Here is a 14,535-nt window from a genome sequence, read left to right as displayed (position 1 = left end):
ATATTTTTGTGTAATTTCATCGCATAAATATCGCATATGCAATACAAATATATGTCGTCATGTCAGAAGTAATTGCCATAAAACATGAGGAATGATCAAGAAAATTTGACGAGATAATAGTAATTAGTGTGTGTGATTAATAGATGAAGTGGGGTCATGTTTCATAAATCATACGTGTCGTGTATCCACTCTTCCATGCTATTAGTGAGCCATTTGTCTTGCGGTAATCTAGTGTGAGCGAGCGTGCGAGCGAGTGTGGTGGTAATGACGGTGGATTCATGCAATCCCCTTCTCACCTCTTTTTTGCTTTGTTCCCCTTCAACCACTCCACACTTGTCTGCCTGGGCCCTCTAACCCCCTCCCTCAATTCTTCATACCTGCACCCACTCCCTTTCACTGCACCCCCCTCAAACACTCCCATCCCACACGGCCGGGCGAAGCAGGGCGAGACGTGGGCCCCACGCTGGGCCTCAAGAAGTCTACGTCGCTGGAGAGCCTGCAAACGGCAGTTGCCACGGCGACGCTCATCGGTGACGGCGATGCGACCGGTGGCCGGGCTGAGGCGGGGGAGGACCAGCAGTCGGCCCATCGCCCCCGGCAACGGCTGATCCGTGGACGTGCCTGCAACGAGAGTTTCCGTGTGGCCATCGACAAGTCGTACGGCGACGGAGCTGAGGAGGAGCAGGGCAGCCCAGAGCAGGGAACTGATATCGGTACGGGGAGGTTTTGGATGGAGATGCGTAGCATTCGAGGGATAGAAGTGTTCAGCCATGAGAGAGGGGTTGTGGGGGGGGGGCTCGAGGTGAGAAGGCCAAACCAATTGGTTAATGCATTGCATATATAGCCCCTCTGTCAATCTACTGATAGAGGGAGGAAGGTCTCCCCATGCTGTTCGTCATTGGGGTTATTTGAGCATACTTACATTTTCTCTGTTTTGAATTGAGATGAAGAGAGCCTTGGTGGGACTCAGGATGTGTAAGTCATGGCGGGCACTGAAGGTCTAACCTTGCTTTAAATAATGGATAATTATTTGATATTTTTATTATCAAAAGGTTCCCTGCTGAATACGTTGTTGGCTTGATGTCATCGATTGCAGAGATTCAAAAAATACTGCAGAGTATGGTAAATCCAAAAAATGCCTGCAGCATCATATTAACCAAATGGTATGTGTGTGTGTGCGCACACTCCGCGGATTGAGGAGTCTATCGATCACGTGGGCCCATGCCCATCAAGGGACCCACAAAAAACGCTGTTCGCGGAAGGGTCATGACATTGTTTTATCTAGCCATGAGGGGGGGGGTGGGGGGGGGGGTGTGAGGCACAGTGGCCAGGAGGGGGGTGCCTGGGAGGGGGGAGGGGGAGCGAAGCAGGGCGAATGTCCGCACTGATCGCAGGCTGATTTGTGTGCATGGGAATGCGCTCGCCGCAGAGCGAGCAACGTGCGTTTGTCGGAGCTAAACCGCAGGCTATATACAAGCGTGCTCCTCAACTTCCCAGGCCTTTGGGACCCTCGGTTGCCCCAGTTTTCCATGTCCCACCAATCAGCAGAATTATATTACATGTCTCAGCCAATTTACAATTGAATCATGTGCCTATTTTACACGTGAATGTTAAAACTACGGATGTGGGAAGTATTGCTCGGCGTACGTCCACGTGCCCTGGAGTGTCAACAACTTCTGGTCCTCGTCAGCTGTGAAGCCGCCACATCTATGTGTAATATGGCCCATCATGGCCAGCATGAAGTATTATCTCGTGGAGATGGCCAGGTTGCCCAGGGGTCAGGGTGGAGCTGGCACTTCTGAGATTTTAGGTTCGAATCCCAGTTTCAGCCACCTTCGAATATGCCAGATTCTCAAGTCTAGATAGTTTATGTTCTCAGCCTGGTCGCCAATGACTACACAATAAATATTTCACACAAACTCAGTTTTCTTGATCATAATTTGGATAAATTCCAGCTCTGAAACTTAAACAATTGAATTAATTGACATGGGACAAACATGTTTTCAGGCCATCGAAAGGTGTGCTCCAAAGATGGATAAAGACATCTGTTGATATAATTTCAAAAGTAGTTACACAACGTCACATTCAAAGGCCATTCTCGAGCACAGGGTGATGCATTGCTGCAAGCTGCAGAGTTCCGAATGAAGGGCAGTGTGTCTACCTCACATAATGTGTGCTTTTATCCTGAAATGAGATGTTCTGCACTGCGTAATGCTTACTTCTCGATAATAATAGCTTGTATACGCTTTTAGGGTTTTATAATAAATGCACTATAATATCTGTGGCTGAAAAACTTTTAACGTCACCCAGACACTGAAATTGGCAAAAATGCATCCCATCTAAAGATTATGCATCAAATAATAACTTAAAAGAATAAGTGCAATCTTCTAAACGAACGAATGAACGAATGAGTTTAATGAAAAACATAATTCTTTAGATTTTTGTTACTTCAAGTATTATAACAACTTTAGAATTTATTGAAATAAACTTCCTGAAAATGTCAACATATCAGGGAGAGACCTTGACACTTTGGCCTTTTAAGTGTTGCATGGTGGTACGGTATAATTGTTATTATTATTGGCTGGCACTCTTATCCTTCTGCATCATTACCGTCCTTTGATCTCGAATACATCTTTAGTTGTAAACACGATGAAGCGCTATAGAGCGCAAGCGCGTAAAACCCACGCGCTCATTACTGTCCTTCGTTGTCGCACTTGGGCCTTGCCCCTGCTCCCATTCTCCATCTGCCACTTCGATAATTTTGACCGTCGTCTGCAGACGAGGAGGCAGAGGCGAGCGGCCGAGACTCAACGTCGGGCGGCAGCGACAGTCCACAGGGCACCGCGCCGGAGCTGGACGTCCCCGTCGCCGGGGCCGCTGCGGCCACCGTCAGGGTCCCCGCTGCCAGGGCCCCCGCTGCCAGGGCCCCCGCTGACAGGGCCCCGAGCCCGCAGGACGCCGACGCCAGCCCTGCCGCGAGATGCCCTCCCCCAGGCCCCGCGGCTGGCTCGACGGCACGGGACAAGAAGAAGAATAAGGAGGGTGACAAGGGTGACAAGAGTGGGAAGAAGGGAGACAAGAAGGGGGGCGGCGGTGACAGAGGGGATGGAGACGAGAGTGGAAAGGGGCGGCACAAAAAGTCCGGAGTGCTCAAGGGACTCGGCGTCATGTTCCGGTAACTTGCGCCGTGTGCACACAGTCGCCAGGTTCTTATCATCCGCCACTGCTAATGACAGACTCCCAAAGCCAATTCCATCCTCGTGGTCCTGTGATGCCACAATCCATCTAGCTCCTGAAGGTGAGCCGATTTAATTGCTTCATTTGTCCACGGTGGATTTCCTCCCGGGTGTGTTTTCCCCCGTTGGCTGCCATTCCATCGTTAGTTCTTGACCACCGGCCATCTGTTCTAGAGACGTCTTGCTCAAGTCAACTTACATTTATTAACAGTCAATGTGATCTGTCTAACTTGAGTTTGTTCTCTGATACGTGTCTTCCTCTTTCTCTTTCTTGGTGTAAGTGTAATCCAGTGTAATTCCAGACTCATAGGCAGAATGAATGAAATATCATTCCACATCATCGAATGGTTCTAGGTTGTGAGCTATAATAATAGAGCTGGTAGTGTTGAGAGTTAAGCCTATTTGTACAGATAGTGGTCTGTTTCTGGCATGCTAACTAGGCACACAACGAAGCACCAATTCATCGATCAACATTCATTCTTATACTTGCATCAATGTGTGTGCGCGTGAGAATTGAAAATTCCATTCCATTGTGACATTTAGGATAATAGGGACAAGATAAGTGTGCTAATAAGACAGAACAAGCCAGACAATAGAAACAAGACTTAAAAAAATAGACGAAAAGTGTTAAACTCATTGTGACCGCAAAACGTAGCAATTCATTGAATCGTTGGGGCACAGGGGTGCGAGTCTAATCGCCTAATGCGTACATATCTTCTTAGCCGAGCAAAACTGCACCTCGACTTGAACACGATGGTGATTGCAGCCTGATCATAATTGTGCTTCACACTCTTGCCGGAACATCCTGCAAGACTGATCTGTGCAGCTTTGAGCTGCGCTTTAATGCGGCAGTCGCGTCACGCATCTGTCTGGGATTTGGAATACTTTCACCAGCAATTGTCCACACGGACCCAAGAGCGGACTTTGTGGCTGGAGTTGCAATCTCTGAGGCACAAAAATCGGGACATATATTCTGGGAAGAGGAATATGTTACGAGACTGGAAGAGGGGAGAATCTTGATTTGAAACTTTCGTGACAGCAGGAATCCATACTCTTTGGTTCTTTCGGTAAAGTCACGTAGGTAGAAAAATAATAAAAAAATAATATATCACGACGTTTCGATCGCAACACAAGCGGTCATCCTCGGGCAGAACAAAATATAATCCAGCAGTGGAACTGCTGAACCAGCGATAGAGCTGTAACAGCTGTAACAGCTCTCTCGCTGGTTCAGCAGTTCCACTGCTGAATTATATTTTTTCTGCCTGAAGAGGGGAGAACTTTCGATTTAAAGCTTTCGTGACTGCAGAGATTCATCTTCTTGGTTCTTTTGGTAAAGTCACGTAGAAGGAAAATAATAAAATAATAAAAATAAAACATAATAAAATAATTCTCACGACGTTTCGGCCACAACGCAAGCAGCCGTCCTCAGGTGAAGAACATGTCTGTCGATAAGACAGAGTCTAAATGACACGTCTTAGGCTTGGAGTGTCTATTTAAGCTGTGAGGGAGGAGGAAGAGAGCCTTGACAAAATAATTTGCATTTGAAGAGGAATTTAGCATATTTATGGGAAATGCAGGAATGCGAATAGTGCTAATTGTGAAATGCGTGGGAGGTGGGCGGGGGGTTTTCAAAGTCATATTATGCCCATGCATTATGCAGGATTAGCAGCATCAAAGGGAGGGGACAGGGGCAGCACCAACAAAGGGAAGGAATGTGAATAGTATGCAGCTGCAGCAACCAAACAACCACGTAAAAAAACTAAAGTATAAACTTCATAGTATCATCAGTATACTAAATATACTCTCCAATAAGCTGAGCTACTAACAGTAAGTAATACATTACAATTCTATGTCGCAAAAAATATAATATGCTTCCAGCTAAACTTTTTTGCCTTACATCACACGGGTCTACCCCGTACTATATGCTGCCATAGACAAACCCAAACATTAAATTATACACTGTATTACTATACACCACCCTATACCTTATACATTGTTATATTACACTATGTATTATTCTACCCACCCTAATGTATATCACACTGCTATATATTCACTATACAATTACGATACTATATATTACTTTGTACATTGTATTAAGCATATAAATGTTATACTATTTGTTATTATACACTGTACCATTGACCGTCGTGTGAAAGATACTAAGAGGCAGCAACGAAATATGAGAATGGGAGAGTAGGAGAGCAAAGAATCCATTCCCTGCGGAGAATACAATGCCAGTGAGTGGAACGCGGTCTGAGAGTCACCGTAAACGTGAACACAATCCAACCATCAAGAAGGATCCTGTTGAGGAGCCTTTCAAGACCATCACCTTACCCTACATTGCTGGGGTCACAAAAAATATCTCCAAAATCCTGATTAAACACAAGATCCAGGTCCGATTCAACACAGTACATAAAATCCGTGATCTGGTCCCGTCTGTAAAAGATGTGGTTCCAGACATACAGTACCCTGGCGTCTACAAACTAAGTTGCCTCTGTGGTAGCAGTTACATTGGAGAAACCAAACTACATGTCTCGGACCGCATCCGTGAACATAAAGCAGACCTGAAACATGGTAGGACAAACACCTCATCCGTGGCAGATCACTGTTACAATTCAGTGGGCTCACATGACATTGACTTCTCCAAGACAGAGGTTCTCTGCAAGCCATCTGGCTATCATGAGAGATTCGTTCATGAGGCGATCCACATATACAAACACAGAGACAATTTCAACCGAGAAGATGGATTCTGGCTTAGCAATCATTGGAAAGACGTAATAGACCATTTCGGATCTTAACTGATTGTGTTCACGTTTACGGTGACTCTCAGACCCCGTTCCACTCACTGGCATTGTATTCTCCGCAGGGAATGGATTCTTTGCTCTGCTACTCTCCCATTCTCCTATATCGTTGCTGCCTCTTAGTATCTTTCACACGACGGTCAATGGTACAGTGTATAATAACAAATAGTATAACATTTATATGCTTAATACAATGTACAAAGTAATATATAGTATCGTAATTGTATAGTGAATATATAGCAGTGTGATATACATTAGGGTGGGTAGAATAATACATAGTGTAATATAACAATGTATAAGGTATAGGGTGGTGTATAGTAATACAGTGTATAATTTAATGTTGGGTTTGTCTATGGCAGCATATTGTACGGGGTAGACCTGTTTGATGTAAGGGTAAAAAGTTTAGCTGGAAGCATATTATATTTTTTGCGACATAGAATTGTAATGTATTACTTACTGTTAGTAGCTCAGCTTATTGGAGAGTATATTTAGTATACTGATGATACTATGAAGTTTATACTTTAGTTTTTTTTTTACGTGGTTGTTTGGTTGCTGCAGCTGCATACTATTCACATTCCTTCCCTTTGTTGGTGCTGCCCCTGCCGCCTCCCTTTGATGCTGCTAATCCTGCATAATGCATGGGCATAATATGACTTTGAAAACCCCCCGCCCACCTCCCACGCATTTGACAATTAGCACTATTCGCATTCCTGCATTTCCCATAAATATGCTAAATTCCTCTTCAAATGCAAATAATTTTGTCAAGGCTATCTTCCTCCTCCCTCACAGCTTAAATAGACACTCCAAGCCTAAGACGTGTCATTTAGACTCTGTCTTATCGGCAGACATGTTCTTCACCTGAGGACGGCTGCTTGCGTTGTGGCCGAAACGTCGTGAGAATTATTTTATTATGTTTTATTTTTATTATTTTATTACTTCCCTTCTACGTGACTTTACCGAAAGAACCAAGAAGATGAATCCCTGCAGTCACGAAAGCTTTTAATCGAAATTTACTAGGTTTGTTTTCTTTTTCATTTGTACCTGATGATGATTGCTTGTGTTGCAATCTAAACGTCGTATGCTATTATTCATTGCATTTTTTCTTTCTACGTGACTTTACCGAAAAAACCATAGAGTGACTGGGAAACAGTCAGTAGATAATAGAGTAGTTGCTGCACCGTATTTGGGACATTCCGTCTACAGGAAAGCCACCCACACGGATTCCTATCTAAAGCCACCATCCGGCCCAGAAGAACTCCCTCATCAAAACACTATACCATAGGGCCCGCTGCATCTATGACCAGCGCCACCTTGCCAGTGGCAGCGCCGCAGCTTGCGTTACACATATATATGACATTAACCTGCTAATCCCCCTAATCTCTCTGCCTAATCTCTCCCATCAACATCGTGCTAATCTCTCATTAACACTGCTGTTGTACGCATATGCGGGGGCGATACTCTTACACGGCGACGGAAGCTCATTTCATGCTAATCTCGCTCCCTAATCTCTCTCCCTAATCTCCCCCATTAACACAACTGACGTGCTTGCGTGCAGGGATGGAATTCCTTTCCAGCTCAGACCCCGTCTGCTTGCCCTTCGCTACATCTATAACGTCTTGTTGTAACAGCTCTCTCGCTGTGTTTCTTCCTGGTTCAACGGTTCCACTGCCTGATTATATTTTCTGCCAGAGGACGACTGCTTGTATTGTGATCGAAACGTCGTGATATATTACTTTTTATTTTATTAAATTTTTCTACCTACGTGACTTGACCGAAAGAACCAAAGAGTATGATTCATAGATAGGAGAGTTTAAAACTATGAAACTAAACTATGAAACACATTTTTTTTTTATTTTAGCAGGTAATGGCCACTGAGATATATCACTCCTTTTCAGAAGTGACCTGGCCACAAATGATAGCTTAACGAAGTGGCTTTTCATGTGTAAATTCATAGCAGCCAAATACTCTAAACGTATGTTTCTAAATGTGGATTGAAAAACCGGAGAACCCAGAGAAAAATCTACGCGACCACGGGGAGAACATGGAAACTCCAAATATACAAGCGCCAGAGTTTGGATCAAACCCACGACCTCCTGTATACCAGATGAGGTAGTTAACATCTCGGCACCGCGGCGGTTAAGAAGGGATGGTAGCTGAAGTGGTCTTTGGGGACAGCCGAGGCCTATTTACATTCCCAGGATCTCTGATCGGTTTGGTCGAGGGGACGAGGAAAGGGGGGAGGGCGGGAGACTCGACGCTGCAGCGAGTCCACGCTGGTGCTCACATTAAAGGCCACCACGGGCCTTTTGAGCAGGAAACTTGGCTATCGTCTCTCTTCAGAGACATTCTGCCGCTCCTGGATAATACACACTGACCAGGGTGCTGGTGTGATGGGCACTTGTGGACGTTACCGAAGGAAATAAACCCATCTAAGTAGGCGCAATAAAGGCACATGCATCTTTTATTTTCACCCCCACATCTGCAGCGCATTTAAAAAAGGAATATTTTGAAATATACTGTGCATGCATGCATGTCTGTAAGGAGTTGGGTTGACCTTATGAGTGTATTGATGCATCTATTAATTTATTATAATTGAGTCTTTTAATATGAGTATTGAAGTGTGCTTTCGAGAATATGCACACATTGTATAAAATGGGGTTACATGATCTTTGCTGTCACTAAGATGTAGCTACATTCAGCACAATGTATATTTTTAAGAATCTTGAAAAGGATCGTGATCCCTAATCGTGAATCGGGAGAGGGAGAATCATTACAGGTCTAGTTAGAATATCTCGAGAATACACCAGTGCATCGTAAACATGCACTAATTTTGGAACCGCTGATTCTTTTGTTTATTAAACGTTCTTCTTCCTCTTCATCCTTATTCTTCTTGCAAAGTGCATGTGTGTAGAGGATGTGCAAAGATGAGAGAGTGAGAGATAGGAGGAGATGCTGTCGGAGTTGCGAGCCCCACAATAACGCGTCTGCGTGTTCTGACGGGTGGCGGTTACGTCGATAATTGATATGGTTCATACAAAAGTTGCACTTTGGCTGCGAGAGCTCCCTAAAGCTCCCGAGCAAGCTGTTTGCCAGTCCCTGTGTAATCTCTCGAAAAGAGAACACTCAAAATTTTTCCCTGCTCAAGTCACCCTGTGTTGGTAACCCAGAATCAATGTTGTAAATGCCACATTGCTATGGCAGTGGCTACAATAACCACTCGTGACTTCCTATAGAGTGTTAGTCATTATAAGAAAAACTGTTACAACCCCTGGAATTGTTTGAGTTAAGTGACCTTATAATTGTTTTATATAGTATTTAGCAACGTAATATTTTACTGTGTTATCTTCATAATTTCTGTTGGAAATTACTCAGTAGAGGTTTGACCTGCAATTGTTAACCTATGTGCCAAAAGTTTACATATAGCACATTATGAGATTCACTGAAATTCACAGGCTATATCTCTTGTAAAATACAGATTACTCATTTACATATCTCGGCAGTCGCTTAATGTGAAATAGTGTGCAATATTCGATTCTCACGTACACAGTGCTATGTGTGTATCGTGAGTGTAACGATTTAAAATCAGTGATGAATCGGTGGATCGTTAACCCCTGCTCGTAGTCATCTTGAAATGCTTTACAACCGCGTTGATGCCTCTGGAGACACACGTTGAAAATGTGTTAGTTCACCCTTAAACTTGTGCTTGGGCGTTGCCTTAACTGAACCACATGGCATCACACTCTATGCAGTCCTGCAATAATAACGACATGACGTCATTGCTTTTGCAGTTTCTGTTCAAAAGTTCCAAGAAAAGAGACAGGTTTCCCATAAATTCGTCTTATTGCAAATGCAGGTAACTGCTCTTTACTCAGCCATCCCATGCGTGATAGCAAAGAGGGCACTTTATACGTGTACAACCTTTTATCTACACACTCCTGGATGAGGGCTCCCCACACCGTGCCGGGATACGGGGTTACTTGACCGTTCTTCATGCTGGCCAGTGCAGTGGGTTTGTTGATGGTTGGGTACCTAGATGCGAGAGCATATAATTACAGTACAACAATGGATTTTGCTGCACCGCTCTCTGCTGACCAGCAACGTAGCCCAGCAAGCCCTATGACAACTGTGATTGTGCATAGCCTTTATCTGTCCACGCACTATCCTGACCCAAGCCTGCTTGGCTTACAATATCTGATGAAATCGGGCAAAATCCATGTGATTTGAGTAAAGGGCGATGTATTGTACTTGGCACGTAATGGCCTCTCCAGTATATCGGAGGAACTTCGTCGTGAACTACCACATGGTAACGCAGACCAAAGGCGACAGGCGTCGGGGAAAGGAAGGCAGACATACTCGTGCCATGTGACTCGTAGCATCCACGCCCAGATGATATTTCAATCTGGCGAGCCTTGGGCTGCGAGACGGGCACGCGAAAACCCAACGCCGGCGCCACCGTCTCGTCATTGCCTCTTACAATATCGCAATAGTGATTGAGCCGCATTGTTGGCATGATTACTGGAGAGCTTTTCAGGCCAGCATCTGACCCCAGAAGGCATGTGATGGGGGAACTTTGACCAGCACTCGAGTGGTCCTTCTTTCACTTTTTTCCCTGCGCTCTGCCAAACGTGCCGAGAAGTATGTGTGGCAGTGCTGGACCACCCAGCGCCTACGCGAAGCAATACCTTAATGCAAGAGCCGCTCGCACACGCGCCACCCTGCACCCGACAGCCGAGCCGCATCCGGGGTAGGATGCCTGAACTTGCATGAGCAACTTGGGCATAAAATTTGAGAGCTTTCTTTGCGTGGCGGTCGAAAAAACAGCCGTTTTCGTAAAAGCCTTGTATTAAAGTGTTACCTGTTTTTGTTCGTAAGTTAGGCTTCTGACAATTTAATTGAATGTAAATGAAAGGTTACAGTTAAGGGGATCGCTCAAACTGTTGGTATTTATTTAATTTTGGGTCCATTAATCTTTAATTAAAGAGCATTCTGCGGCAGCGGTAATAACACCAACATTGCTTTAATTTCTATCCAGCAACATCCTTTGGAGACTAAAATAATGTTGAGGGTATTTTGGCTTTAATACATGACCCGTGGGGCATTTAGAACAGGCAATTATCATTATCCTATTTCCAGCTCTGATCAGGATAAATGTGAAGCGTGTGTGTATTCGTATATGAGAGAAGTGATACGAGATGTGTCACTGCTCTCGGCATCACGCTGCACTACAGTTGCAACGGGTGCAGGCTCGATTCCTAGCAAAGTGCTAAATGGTGGCAAATGTGAAACCCCAGTGGTCGTGGGCACAATAAATGCCTTCTGTGGGTGTGCCAACACGAAAGGAATGAAATTGCATGGCGCTGATGTCAGTGCCCCCGTGTGTATTAGGTGTTCGCTAAAAGCATTTGCCTCAGTCGTCGAAACCAGTCTAAAAAAACGGAACATTGTCTTTTTATTTGCCTGTACAAGCGCGCTTACGGAGAGAGTCCTGGTTTTCAAATGGGAGGAGGTGGGTGGAAGAGACGGAGTTGTGAAGTGGGGAGGAGGGTGCCGGAGACTGGGGTGGGGGTACTGAAGGGAGTGGCAGGCGTACATAAGTAAAGCATTACCCGCTCAGGAAACGGCGTGTAATTGGTTCCATCTGCATTGGCCCACTCATAATAAGCTCTCTCTTGTTTTCTCTCTCACTCCATTGGACTTTTTTTTCTCCCTTTCTGCTGTTTTATTCGACGCTGGCTGTCTGAAGGCGGCTTGCCCACAAGCCGTGTGTGGGCCAGTGGAGATCGAGGGCAGGGCTTTAGTGTTGGCGTTAGGAATTGAGGTCCAGTGTTACCGGAACGCAGCAAACAGCACAGCGCTTGAAGTGTCTGGCCGTGGCAGCTCTCAGCTGTGAATCGCCGATTGTGTGCTCAAGCGAGCGCTTGTGCGTGTGTATGTGAAGAGCTATAAATGCGTGCTCGCACCAAAGGAATTTGTGTTTGTTTTGCTTTGGGTTTTGTATGAGTCGGATTCTTGCTTTCTCCTTGACTCATGTGCCCACATGGTTCAAATTTTCATATCTACCACTCACCAGGGGCAAGGTACAATGAACACTACTGTGTATCGTTTGAAATTACACGAGTGCTGTACTGCCCTCGAAAATGACGTACATGTAACATGAATGCATTTTAAAGTTTAATCGTAGTAATCCTGACCTATGTTATTATGACTGGCTGTGTTGTGTGGGCAATATGGAGGGATGTGCAATGGATTCCGTTTGTTTTTAAACCGTGTATTGAGATGACCTGGTTCATTAATGGCATATTTAAATTCCTGCAATTTAATACGTCGCTCAGAGTTCCCAAGTTACGTTCCAAGGGTTAAAACTCAATTTGTGAATCGTTCTATTTATCAAGAACCTATCTTCTTGTCCCAATCATGTATCATGGACAGTTGGATTGGTTATTTGGTCACCACTATAGAATACAAATAAATTTGAACTATAGCCTATAATACCACTGCTAAAAAGTGGCATAATTCACACTACTTGATTGTTAATGATTGTTCAGTTTATTGTATTGAATGTATTCAATATTGATAATTTTCGTAAATTTATTTATATTTCATATTTCTTTGTGACTTAGCAGTCCCTTGAAAAAAGAGACATTTGTCCTCAGTGGGGCTCTCATCTAATAATATACAGTACGTAAAAATGTTGTCTTAAACAGCAAACGTAACAGGAATCCCAACATGCTTTTAATGTGAAGAAGACATAGGAATTCCTGCACACATTCTATACATAGTCATAAAAATGTGCTAATATTGATGGAGAGGATGATATAATGCCAAGGTGGTGAGATGTTAACTACCTCGCCTGGTATGCAGGAGGTCGCGGGTCCAATCTAGACCCTGACGCCTGCTGTATATTTGGAGTTTGCATGTTCTCCCCATGGTAGTGTGGATTTTTCTCCTGGTTCTCCGGTTTTTCCCTCCACATTTAGAAACATGCGTTTAGAGTATAAGACTGCTATAAACGTCCACATGATAAGTCACTTCGTTGAGCCATCATTTGTGGCCAGGTCGCTTATGAAAAAGAGCTGTATAGCTCAGTGGGCCTTACCTGGCAAAATAAAAATAGTAAAAATACTAAATATTTTCATATTTTTTTTATTTACAGCGATTTGTCGATTCACTGCTGAATGGAGACCTTCCCAAGCCATGCAGTTTGTGGGGGTTGTTTGACCATCATTCACCATGCTCGTCGGTGCACTTTGGTGAAGATGGAAGGACTCAGGACTGGTTCAGATATGACTCACCGCTGATATTAGCAATGGCAGTAAGTCAGACTTTTGTCATCGCACAGTGCGCTTACTGCTCTAGTTAAAACATGTATGTTGCTGTACATTTTACATACAAATTGAGGGGATTAGCGGATTTGAAATGTCAAAGCATATTTCGCGAGCGCCTGCGAACTGTAATTTGGTGAATTGCTTTGGTGTGAACGGGGTTTCTTAGAATTAGCCTAGTGTCATGACAAGAGAGTCTGCATGCGGTGCGAATGCACTAGTTGCTACGGGAGGTAATGACAGGAGTATCAGTTGTGAGTGCGAAGGGACTGGTGGCTATAGGAATGTTCGAGAAGGGAGCGTGGTCAGGTGACGGAAGAGGACGGTAGATTCTGCCGGTAGAGCGAGCGTCCAGAGTCAGCGAGAATGATCGAGAAGGGGGGCATGGCCTCGGTTGGTATATAAGGGAGATGCGCGGGAGACTCGGGGCTGTTGCAGTGGGATCCCCGCTTGATGTCAAGTGAATGCGTCTTCAATAAAGTGCCATCTCAAGAGAAGTGTGTCAAGTCGCCATTACACTAGCATTAGTGTTTGTGTGTGTGGAAAATCAGATGGCATGGTACGATGCATTTCCAGTGACCCAGGTCCAAACGTTCCCGAATTAAGGAAAAGTGTTCAAATTGGCATCTAATTGACGAGCATACTGAGTGAGATCACGTTTAGAGGCGCAAGGAGAAAGAGAGCAAGACAGTGGTTTGGGGGAGGTTTGACAGCGCCGGGGACAAAGAGGTGGCTTAGGCCACCCACCTCCTCATGCGCCACGTTGGACCCTTAATGTAAGCGCTCATAACTACGCCTGACCCCGTGTTCCCAGAGGGAGTGAAGGGGGAATCTCGGCCTTTGTGTGCACGTGCATGTTTGTGCACACGCGCACACGCTTTTGTTGTGTAATTTGCGCGGGTTACTTGTCTGGTTTGACCTGCAGGAGAATACATTTTATTTATTCAGCTGCACTGGCTTATTTCGCTCCGTTTTAGCATCTGCTTATTTCCACGGGGAAGGAACAAACATATTACATGTGTGCGCACGCATTCTGATGGCTGTGTGTGTGCATGCAACATATATCTTGTGAAATTGTCTTTATTTATTTTTTCATATTCCCATAGTGTAATAATGTCAACTTTATATTGAATATTTGTCTAATTTATGGTTATGATATCGTGGTTTCATGTA

The 14,535-nt window shown here is 44.6% G+C and overlaps 1 protein-coding gene across 6 annotated transcripts in view; it reads left to right on the top strand.

Annotated features, from left to right (window-relative positions):
- The window catches only part of LOC144718753 (partitioning defective 3 homolog), a 206,941-nt gene that overhangs the window by 146,858 nt on the left and 45,548 nt on the right, over positions 1-14,535 (top strand). For 4 of the 6 annotated variants that reach the window (XM_078594278.1, XM_078594287.1, XM_078594296.1 and 1 more), the window contains 2 exons: positions 441-713; positions 2,779-3,175. In XM_078594278.1, coding sequence (XP_078450404.1) covers positions 441-713; positions 2,779-3,175 — 670 coding nt within the window. The remainder of the gene's footprint in view (positions 1-440; positions 714-2,778; positions 3,176-14,535) is intronic. The other 2 variants (XM_078594305.1, XM_078594270.1) reach the window with 1 other exon arrangement.

Source organism: Lampetra planeri, chromosome 1, assembly GCF_965212315.1.
Source record: "Lampetra planeri chromosome 1, kcLamPlan1.2.h2, whole genome shotgun sequence".
Lineage (NCBI taxonomy): Eukaryota > Metazoa > Chordata > Hyperoartia > Petromyzontiformes > Petromyzontidae > Lampetra > Lampetra planeri.
This window is presented reverse-complemented; position numbering and strand designations above follow the sequence as displayed.